General features: G+C 40.5%; 1 protein-coding gene across 7 annotated transcripts in view; it reads right to left on the bottom strand.

The window, feature by feature from the left end:
- Positions 1 to 11,758, bottom strand: part of ubap2a (ubiquitin associated protein 2a) — a 156,024-nt gene that overhangs the window by 75,014 nt on the left and 69,252 nt on the right. For 6 of the 7 annotated variants that reach the window (XM_041187434.1, XM_041187405.1, XM_041187427.1 and 3 more), the window contains 2 exons: positions 11,477 to 11,669; positions 4,075 to 4,105 (listed from right to left, as the gene is read on the bottom strand). In XM_041187434.1, the coding sequence (XP_041043368.1) occupies positions 4,075 to 4,105; positions 11,477 to 11,669 (224 nt within the window). The remainder of the gene's footprint in view (positions 1 to 4,074; positions 4,106 to 11,476; positions 11,670 to 11,758) is intronic. The other variant, XM_041187414.1, reaches the window with a different exon arrangement.

Below are 11,758 nucleotides of genomic sequence, written 5' to 3'. Positions count from 1 at the left end.
AGGGTATTTTTTAAAATTCATTTACATGATGTGTGCGTTGTTGCCCATCCCTCGCTGCCATTGAGAAGGTGGTGGTAGTACATTCCCACAGTGTTGTTAGGAAGTGGAATCCAGGATAGGCAATAAATGCAGGCCCAGCCAGCAACACCCACATCCCATGAATGAATTTAAAACAACATTACTGTTCAAATCGAGTGTTAGAATGGTCATCTTCCTCCCTCATATATACACATGACCTCATTTTGGAAACCTACCTCAGTTTATTTAAATAAGAGTACCAAATCCAAGTTGCTAAAAGATGCTTACACAAAAAAAGTTTAAAAAACAGGTGTGTTGTATTTTTAAAAACGACTTTAGATGTGATCTAAGAGCTGCCATATTCAAATAGCAAGCTGTACGACGTGCTGATGGAAGTGAGAATTTTACTAATCCTCCAAACTATTGTTCAAGCTCTTATCCAAGTCATTAAAATCTAAAAGAAATCCATTTAAGACCATAAGACGTAAGAGCAGAAGTAGGCCATTTGGACCATCAAGTCTGCTCTGCCATTCAATGAGGTCATGGCTGATCTGATAATCCTCAACTCAACTTTCCAGCCTTTTCCTAAAACATCTCCCTTACTGATTAAAAATATGTCTATCTCAGCCTTGAATATGCTTAATGACCTAGTTTCTACAGCCCTCTGCGGTAAAGAATTCCACATGTTCACTACCCTCAGGGAAGAAATTCCTCATCTGTCTTAAATGGGCGACCCCTCACTCTGGGATTATGCCCTCTGGTCCTAGACTCTCCCGCAAAGGGATACAATCTTTCAGCATCTACCCCGTCAAGCCTCCCAAGAATTTTATGTTTCAATAAGGTTGCCTCTCAGTCTTCTAAACTCCAATGAGTACAGGCCAAACCTGCTCAACTTCTGCTCAGAAGAAAATTCCTCCATCCACACAATCAACCTAGCAAACCTTCTGTCTGCATTCAAGGCCAGTATATCTTTCCTTAGATAAGGGGAGCAAAATTGTTCACAGTATTCTAGGTGTGGTCTAACTAGTGCCTTGTATAGTTTGAGAGACTTCCCTATTTTTATACTCCATTCCCTTTGAAATAAAGGCCAACATTCTATTTGCCTTCCCTATTACCAGCTGAACTTGTATGCTAGCTTTTCGCGATTCATGCACGAGGATCCCCAAGTCTCCGTGCTGCAGCTTTCTGCAGTCTTTCTCCACTTAAATAATATTCAGCTCCCCTATTCTTCCTGCCAAAGTCCATAACCCCACATTTTCCCACATTATATTCCATCTGCCAAGTTTTTGCCCACAAACTTAACCTGTCTATATCCCTCTGTGGACTGTGTCATCCTCATTGTTTGTCTTCCCAGCTATTTTTGTCATCTGCAAACTTGGTATTGGTACATTCACTTCCCTGACTCGAGTCATTAATATATATTAAATAATTGTGGCCCCAGCACTGATCCCTGTCACACTCCACTTGTTAAGGTTGCCATCCTGAAAATGCTCCCCTTATCCCAACTCTCTTCTATTAGTTAGCCAGTCCTCCATCCATGCTAATATAACCCCAATACCATGGACTCTTATCTTAAGTAGCCTTACGTGCAGTACCTTATCGAATGTCTTTTGGAAACCCAAAAACATTACATCAACTGGCTCTTCATCTATCCCGCTGCTTACCACCTCAAAAAATTTTAAAATTTGTCAGGCATGATTTCCCCTTCATGATGCTATGCTGACTCTGTTTGATTATATTATACACTTCTAAATGCTCAGCTATTACATCCTTTATAAGACTAACATTTTCCCAATGACAAGTGTTAAGCTAACTGGTCTATAGTTACCTGCTTTTTGTCTCCCTCCCTTTCTGAATAATGGTGTTACATTGGCAGTTTTCCAATCCTCTGGGACTATTCCAGAATCTAAGGATCCTTTGAAGATTATTAGCCACTTCCTTTAATATCCTAGGATGCAACCCAACAGGTCCAGGTGACTTATCGGCCTTTAGCCCCATTAGTTTCCCTAGCACCTTTTCTCTAGTGATATATTTATTGTATTTTATTTCCTCCCAAACTCCCTTTTGTCACTTGATTATTTAGTATTTTTGGATTGCTATTAGTGACTACTGTGAAGGTTGATGCAAAGTATTTTTTCAACTCCTCTGCCATTTCCTGGTTCCCTCATTATTTTGCCAGCCTCATTCCCTAGGTGGCTTGTGTTCAATTTGGTCCCTCTCTTCCTTTTTATATACTTATCAAAGCTCTTACTTTCCGTTTTTATATTACTTGCTAGTTGAGTTTATTTTCTCCCCCTTTTTAAAAAACTAACAAAGGATGACCAAAAAACTTTCCCAATCCTCTGACCTACCACTAATCTTTGCAACATTGGATGCTTTTTCTTTCAATTTGATGCTATCCTTAACTTCCTTAGTTAACCATGGTTGGTTTATCCCCTTCCTCACTGTGATAGGTCTTTGAGAGTCATGCATTATTTTCTTAAACATCTGCCATTCTTCATCAGCTGTCTTTTCTGCTAAAATTCCTTTCCCAGTCTACTCCAGCCAACTCTGCCATCATCCCTTTGTAATTAACCCTTATTTAAGTTTAGCACAGTTGTTTCCGTCCCAAGTTTCTCACTCTCAAAACAGAATGCTAAATTCTACCATGTTATGGTCACTGTTTCATAGGGGATCTTTCACTCATTTATTAAACCTGCCTCATTACACATCACCAGAGCCAAAATAGCCTGATCCCTAATTGGATCTACAACATATTGTTCTAGGAAACTGTCCCGAATACACTATAAATTCTTGCTCATGTCTACCTCTGCCAATTTGATTTCCCAATCTACATGATTAAAGTCACCCATGATTAATTTTTATATGCCCTCATTAGCCCCTGATTTATTCTCTGTCCTACAGTATAGCTACTGTTAGGGGCTAAAAGAACTAGTCTCACCAGTGTCTTGTCCCCCTCGTTATTCTTTAACTCCACCCATACAGATTCTACATCTTCTGATCCAAGATCATTTCTTGCTTTCCCATCTCGTACTAATAAAGCTACCCCACCACCCCTTCCTTCCTGCCTGTCCTTTTGAAACGTCACAGACCCCTGAATATTTAGTTCCCAGTTTTGATCTCCTTGTAACCATGTCTCCATAATGGCTATAAGATCATACCCATTAACCCCTATCTGTGCCAGTAATTCATTTGTGTTCCAAATGAATAAGTAAAGAGCCATTAATTTTGCCTTTTTAACCATATTTTCCTCCTTTTGACCCTTTTTGCTGCACTTTTTAACCTTCATACGCTCTGCCCCCCCTCGTCACACTCTGGGTATCATTACCTAAAAATAGCTGCCTTGCAATGTTGCCATATCTTTTTGCTTTGTAAGCCCTCCCCAGAATCCTCTCCCTCCCCTCTATTTAGTTTAAAGCCCTATCTACAGCTTTAGTTATTTGATTCACCAGGACACTGGTCCCAGCACGGTCCAAGTGAAGCCCATCCCACCAGAACAGCTCCCTTCTACCCCAGTACTGGTGCCAGTGTCTCATGAACTGAAACCCATTCCTCCCACATCAATTTTTGAGCCACACATTTAACTCCTCAACTTTATTTACCCTATGCCAGTGCGCCCGTGGTTCAGGCAGAATTCCTGACATTACCTTGGAAGTTCTGCTTCTTAATTTAGCTCCTAACAGTTCAAACTCTTTCAGCAGAACCTCCTTTCTATCATTGTCATTTGTACCAATGTGGACAATGACAAATTGATCCCTCCCCTCCCACTACGTTCCTCTCCAGCCCTAAGGAGACATCCTTACTCCCGGCACTGAGCAGGCAATACAGCCTTCGGGATTCATGCTCATGACTGAAGAAAACAGTATCTATCCCCCTACTGTCCCCTACCACTATTGCGTTCCCATTTCCTTCCCCCACTTGAATGACTTCCTGTACCACAGTGCCATGGTATAAACTGGTTAAACTGCCATTCTGCACAAAAATGAAATCACAATTTTTACAAGTGCTGTTACAATATGTTTACATGCTAGCATTGACAACTTTTTAAATACTCACCTTCAAGTGCCTGTTGTGTCCCAAGACCATTCTGTAAATGAAAGGTACAATTGTCATCCAGTGTTATAAGGATATCTTAATCATGGAACAAACTTATTTGCTGTTCAACTAAAAAAGGAAAATACCATTGTTGTTGGTACTCATGCCCTCCACCCTATTGCAGACATTGTCCTTTGTTTTTTCCTTACTATTCCTCACCCTCCTCTCACCTCAGTCTGCACTTGCTTGAAAACTTCATTATAGAAACTTACAGCACAGAAACGGACCATTTGGCCTGCATATCTGGGCTGGCTGTTTAAAGAGCAGTCGTACTGAGTCCCACGCCCCTATTTACATGTAACTATGTAATTCCATCTTCAAGTACCTGCTCATACTTTAGCAAAATCTTCCAGTTCTGATGGCACACCAACCTGAAACATTAACTGCTTTCCACTCTACAGATCTACTGAAGTGCGTTCCAGTATTCTCGTTGTCATTGTTCATCTAACCTGTACTTAAATTTTTGTTCCTCAAACCTCTAAAGCAAATTTATCATAATCATTAAAGCTATGGAAAAGGATGCAGACTTCAATTTCACTTCACAGAGCACCCAAGAATCACTATTCATTTTGCTTCATTTCACTTCCAACCTATGGTTCGATACAGTTGTGTTCAAGCACAGACGCATGCGTAAACTATAAAAGAGAAAAGCAACTATGGACCCTTGCTCTCAGATTTCAATATCTTAGCATGCACTGTGGTTGCAAGGCCCAAATCAGTGTGCACAAAGATACCCCAAGAACCAATTACAGATTTTAAATTCTAACCTCAAATAGAGGACAGGGTATCAAATATTACATGCTGACTCCTCTAGCATCAGGCAGGAGTACTGTAGATTGCGGCATATAAGTCAACTTGGTGTATATGAAAACCCCATTCCTCCTGTCCCAAAAATAGTGTTTTTGCATATACCAGATGTAAAAGTTAACACTCCTTTTCAACCACAACAGGCCATACTCACATTAGTAGTCAGTCTCAATTTTCCACTCCAAGGGTTTCACTTATCCTATAACTGGGCACAAGTGATCAAAAGCAAGCAATACAGGTTGTGTTGCAAAGATGGGTGAGAGTTTAAGACACAGACCCCAGGTCGAAGGCCAAAACAAAGAGAAATGAGTCTAACAAATGAAGTATGAAGCTGGTTTCAAGCTAGAAGTCTTAACCATTTGCTAACACATCAATTAACTGTGCTGCTGCAAGGGAATTTGGTGTTCGTGAAAAACTGGTGTGAGAACGCTAGAAGGAATCTGCCCCAAAAATGCCCAAGACCAATGTGCCATTAGAACAGGGACCAGTCACTGGCCTGATCAAGAAGCATGCTATCCGAAAGGGTTCTTGAGCATCGTCAGACTAGTTTCATCATCATCATCAGAAATGCAATGCGTATATATGCACTCAAGTCGGCCAAATCAAACTGAGTACAAAGATTGTTGTAGCTTTATGAACAGAACTGTCTAATGACGCAGCAGGCCAAGATTGCTCAGACATTACTAAAAGACCTCGATCCTAAAATTGCTCATTTCCAGCGACAAAAACACATTAGGCTATATTGGCAATATGGGTGAAACGCCCATAAATTTCAATATGCCCATCAACCGAACTGAGGAGTGGAAACGTTTGGAAACAGTTCTGATGAAAATGGATACATGACGACAAGATTCATGGTGGAAATAGCCTGCATGGTTGGTGGCATGAAATTAAAACCTATGGCAATTCCAACATAAAGCCATGCCAAACCTCAGGTTTCCTGCAGGAGCTCTTGTGCAAGTCCAACAATGGTTGGATGGATGAAGGTGCAGTGAAGTTATGGATCAAAAACATGTAGTTCAATAATGTGTTGAATAGGCATTTTGGTAGCCTACTTAAAGAATGCAGCTTATGGGACACATTCACATCCCATATAACCAATAAGAGCAAAGAATTGCCTGTGAAAAAATAAGACCTACATTGCAGTTCTTCCAGGTGACCTAACATACTTAGTTCAGTCTTAGGTGTGTCTCAACAAGCCATTCAGGGATCATGCTTACATTGAATGGAATAGGTGGATGGCTGATCGAGGGAAAAAACTTGAAAGAATGGAAATTGCATGCTGCCCCGCTTATGTTTTGTGCGGTTTTGCCATCAAATTGTGGGATGCTATTAGCACACAATCTGTTATCAGATCATTCAAAAATAAAATGAGGAACACCCAATTCAAAGGATGAAGAGGAAGATGATTTGTTGTAAAGGGATAATTCTGAAACCAGAAGTGCCACATCTGATCAAAAGTGGGATCTTTACAATGATGCCATTGTCAAAGTGATTCAGAATGAATTCTATAAATTCTGCATTGAATGCCAAAGGCAATGGATTTACTGGGTTTTAAAACACCTTCATTGTGATTAAACGCATCATTAAGAATTAACTTATTCAATAACCTGTGGCACATTAATGAAATACCAGTGTATTTTTTACATTTTAAAATGGCAGCCACTCACAGTGGCAATTCACATTTTACCACTAGCATTTAAGTTGACCCCTTTTTGGAAGAATTTTTGTAGGCTTCAAAAGTTGAATTATAGGCCGACAGCTACAGTAGGCACCAAAAGGCAGTTGTCCTGGGAAAACAGATTGTAAATTTATCTTCCACAAATTGTTATCTCTGTTGCACTGAATATCAGTCGACAAGTTTCAAACAGCACTCTTCCTGCCTGTGCAACTTTCCAAGACATCATCACTTGGATTTCGGCCCGTGCGCACAAATTCAGATTTAAATCAGTTTCCCACCCACAGTTATTCAAGATGCATTGGCGTAGTATAAATTCTCCAGCTCTATGTAGAGATCCTACTACTGATTACGAACAGGGCTAAGATCAGATACATCATTCTATGATTCTGTTCTCCCATGATAAAAGTCTGTTACCATCCATTGTTTAGGCTCTCACATGACAATCCAAAAGCACAGAAGGTGCCCTGGCGTATGTAAAGCTGCACCCCAGGAAGCAATCGGTGTAGAGAAAAAGTTTAGAGAAAATCAGTCAATTGAGAGTTGGAGAAGTGGGGTTATTTGCAGCTTTAATCCACAATGTAAGCCATAGCCAACATAGGAAGTGTGCACAGCGGTACAGGAAGCCATTCAAGTGGTGGGGGGGAGAAATAGGAACAAAGCAGTGATAGGGTATAGTATAATTAGGGGGATAGATACCGTTTGCTGCAGCTGTGAGCATGAGTCCCAGAGGCCGTGTTGCCAGGAACCTGGAGTGGGAGGGGAGGGATCCAGTTGTCTTCTTCCACATTGTATCAATGACATTGGTAGGGCTAGAAAGGAAGTTTGGCTGAAAGAATTTGAACAGTAAGGAGCTAAATTGAAAAGCAGAACTTCCAGTGTAATAATCTAAGGATTATTACCCGAGCCACAGACATAGGGTAGATAAAGTCAAGGAGTTAAATACATGGCTCAAAGATTGGTGTGGAAGGAATGGGTTTCAGTTTATGGGACACTGGCACCAGTACTGGGGTAGAAGGGAGCTGCTCCAGTGGGATGGGCTTCACTTTAACCATGCTGGGGCCAGTGCCCTGGCGAATTATATAACTACAGTTGTAGAGAGGGCTTTAAACTAAATAGGAGGGGGGGGAAAAGGAGGGTTCTGGAGAGAAGATAATTAGGCTTACAAAGCAAAAGGATATGGTAACATTGCAGGGCAGCTATTTAGGTAATGATACCCATTGAGTGTGACAGGAAAGGACAGAGTGTACAAACATAAAAGAGCAGCAAAAAAGGGTCAAAAGGAGGAAAAAATGGTTAAGAAATGCAAAATTAATGGCTCTTTCCTTAAATGCATTTCAGAAAAAAATGTGAATTACTGCACAAGGAGGTTAATAGGTATGATCTTATAGCCATTATGGATACCAGGTTACAGGGAAATCCAAACTGGGAACTCAAGGGTACGCGACTTTTCGAAAGGAGAGGCAGGAAGGAAAGGGTGGTGGGGTAGCTTTATTGGTACGAGATGGAATAAGTACGATAACAAGAAATGGTCTTGGATTAGAAGATGTAGAATCCACATGGATGGAGGCAAGAAATAATAAGGGCAAGACGACACTGGTGAGAGTAGTCTATAGGCCGCCCAACAGTAGCTGTACTGTAGGACAGAGAATAAATCAGGAGCTAATGAAGGCATGTAAAAAGGCAGTACGTTAATCATGGGTGAATTTAATCTTCATGTAGATAGGGAAAATCAAATTAGCAGAGGAAGCCACGAGCAAGAATTTATAGAGGACAGTTTTCAGGACAGTTTCCTAGAACAATATGTTGCAGATCCAACCAGGGATCAGGCTATTTTGGATTTGGTAATGTGTAATGAGGCAGAGTAGAAGATTCCCTATGAAACAGTGATCATAACATGGTAGAATTTAGCATTCTGTTTGAGAGTGAGAAACTTGGAGCAGAAACAACTGTGCTAAACTTAAATAAGGGTAATTACAAAGGGATGATTGGCAGAGTTGGCTGGAGTGGACTGGGAAATGAGGTTAGCAAAAAAAGACGGTTGATGAACAATGGCAGTTGTTTAAGAAAATAGTTCATAACTCACAACAAAGACATATCCCAATGAGGAAGGAGGATTCTAGGAATGGGTTAAACCAACCATGGTTAACCAAAGAAGTTAAGGATAGCATTAAATTGAAAGGAAAAACATCCAATGTTGCAAAGATTAGTGGTAAGTCAGAGGATTGGGAAAGTTTTAAAAACTTACTTCGAGGGTAAACTTGCAAGTAATATAAAAACGGAGACCAAGAGCTTCTTTAAACATATAAAAAGGAAGAGAGGCCAAAGTGAACCTAGGCCACTTAGAGAATGAGGCTAGGGAAATAATAAGAGGGAACCAGGAAATGGCAGAGGAATTGAATAAATACTTTGCATCAGTCTTCACAGTAGAAAACATCAATAACAGTCCAAAAATACTAAACACAATAACTATCACTAGAGAAAAAGTACCAGGGAAACTAATGGGGCTAAAGGCTGATAAGTCCCCTGGACCTGATGGGTTGCATCCTAGGATATTAAAGGAAGTAGCTACAGAGATAGTGGATGCACCGCTCGTAATCTTCCAAGAATCCTTAGATTCTGGAAAAGTCACAGCGAATTGGAAAACTGCCAATGTAACAGCCTTATTCAATAAAGGTGAGGGAGACAAAAAAATACTTAACTATGGGCCAGTTAGCTTAACATCTGTCACTGGGAAAATGTTGGAGTCTATTATAAATGATGTAATAGCAGAGCATTTAGAAATGTATATTATAATCAAGCAGAGTCAGCATGGCTTCACAAAGGGGAAATCATGCCTGACAAATTTATTAGAATTCTTTGAGGAGGTAACAAGCAGGATAGATAAGAGGAACCAGTAGATGTAATACATTTGGATTTCCAAAAGGTGTTCGATAAGGTATCGCACATAAGGCTATTTAACAATATAAGAGGCCATGATGTTGGGGGTAGTATTTTAGCATGGATAAGAGGATTGGCTATCTAATAGAAGACTGAGTTGGCCAAGGGGGGCATTTTCAGGATGGCAACTTGTAACTAGTGGAATGCCACAGGAATCAGTGCTGGGCCACAATTATTTTCAATATATATTAACGACTTGGATGAGGGAAGTGAATGTACTATCGTCAAGTTTGCAGATGATACAAAAATAGCTGGGAAGGCAAACGGTGAGGAAAATCAGTCTAAAGAGGGATAAAGACAGATTAAGTGAGTGGGCAAAAACTTGACAGATGGAATATAATGTGGGAAAATGAGAGGTTATGCACTTTGGCACAAAGAATAGAGGAACTGAATATTATTTAAACGGAGAAAGCTGTAGCACAGAGGGATTTGGGGGTCCTCGTGCATAAATCACAAAAAGCTAGCATACAAGTTCAGCTGGTAATAGGGAAGGCAAATGGAATGTTGGCCTTTATTTCAAAGGGAATGGAGTATAAAGGTAGGGAAGTCTTGTTAAAACTATATCACCTTCTCAATAGCATCTAGGGATGGGCAATAAATGCTGGCCCAACCAGCGAAGCCCTCATCCCGTAAATGAATCAAAAAAGGTACTAGTTAGACCACCCAGAATACTGTGAACACTTTTGGTCCCCAGACATACTGGCATTGGAGGCAGTCCAGGGAACGTTCAATAGGTTGATCCCACAGATGGAGGGATTTTCTTATGAGGAGAGACTGAGTAGGTTGGGCCTGTACTCATTGGAGTTTAGAAGACCGAGAGGTTGTTTGCCCTTGTGGGAGCGTTGAGGACCAGAGGGCAGAATCTCAGTTAAGACAGAGATGAGGAGGAATTTCTTCCTCAGAGGGTAGTGAATGTGTGGAATTCTTTACCGCAGCAGGCTGTAGTGGCTGAGTCATTAGATATATTTAAAGCTGAGATGGACAGATTTTTAATCAGTAAGGGAGTCAAGGGTTATGGGGAAAAGGCAGGAAAGTGGAGTTGAGGATCATCAGTTCAGACATGATCTCATTAAATGGCAGAACAGACTCGATGGGCTGAATGGCCTACTTATGCTCCTACGTTTTATTGCCTCATTCTAAATTAAGGAAGCCGATAATTTCAAGCCTATGCCCTCTCTATCTCCACCCTCATTTCTCATCCAATTTGAACCAAGTGACTTGCTAGCTTTTGCACTGCTTTCTATCTATTCATATTCTATCCAACATCTCTACTCTCCCTAATTCAGTGATGTTAACTTCATTCTCTTTTGTGAAGATAGTTACAAACTACTGAGAGTATCACAGTCTGCTGCCAGGTGATTTCCTTTTTTTGTCTCTAATCTGTCCCATCATCCTTTTAACCATCCTTTCACTTTTTAGAAGAATTTGAGGGGCCCTTTCATGTTTCCCAATAATCTTCTGATACTCTTTGTCCTCAAATGCTTTTCCAATTTTCCCCTCCGTTCCATTTTGCCAGATTTACAATTGTATTCTCTACCCAAATTGTCATAAACATTGTTTTTCTGTATCATTTTAAGTTCTTTTCTTAGGGTGTGCTTGGTCCCCATTATGGGACCATATTTGCCTTGAAGGTCTGCCCTTGCTCACTTTCATTCTGGCCAGTCTGATTCCAGTCCACCAATGCTTAAAATCTTCCAACTCATGAATATTCCTCCCGACAAGGAGGAATATAACCTCTATTCAACATATCGCATGTAGCGGTAGGGTTGCCATCTGCAGCTTTGTCCAGGAAACCATCAGATGCAAACCTTCCATAATGCAATACAGAATTATCATCCATTTTTCCCCATAAGCTACTTTACTCTACAGAAACAAAAGATTTACAGCCCTTTGAAATATAAATTTCCATTCATATTTTTCTAACAATTTGACAATCACCTGAGAAGAAGCTTCCTTTTGAGGGGATGTACCCAGGGAGTTCTGATAAGATATCCCGTGCACTGAATTCTGATCGAACGTTGAAGTCACTGGAGTGATCTGAGCAGTTGTTGAGCTGCAAGAGCTGACAGCAGATGGGTCTGTTGATTCTTGAACTGCACTGGATATCGACAAAAACTGTGACAGCGAATCACTAAATTATAGAACAAAATTTAATGCTGCATATTAGCTACTCAATGATGACTTTTGTAAACATGTTTCCATTCCTAAAACTAAATTGGT

This window comes from Carcharodon carcharias, chromosome 1, assembly GCF_017639515.1.
Source record: "Carcharodon carcharias isolate sCarCar2 chromosome 1, sCarCar2.pri, whole genome shotgun sequence".
Taxonomy (NCBI): Eukaryota; Metazoa; Chordata; class Chondrichthyes; order Lamniformes; family Lamnidae; genus Carcharodon; species Carcharodon carcharias.
This window is presented reverse-complemented; position numbering and strand designations above follow the sequence as displayed.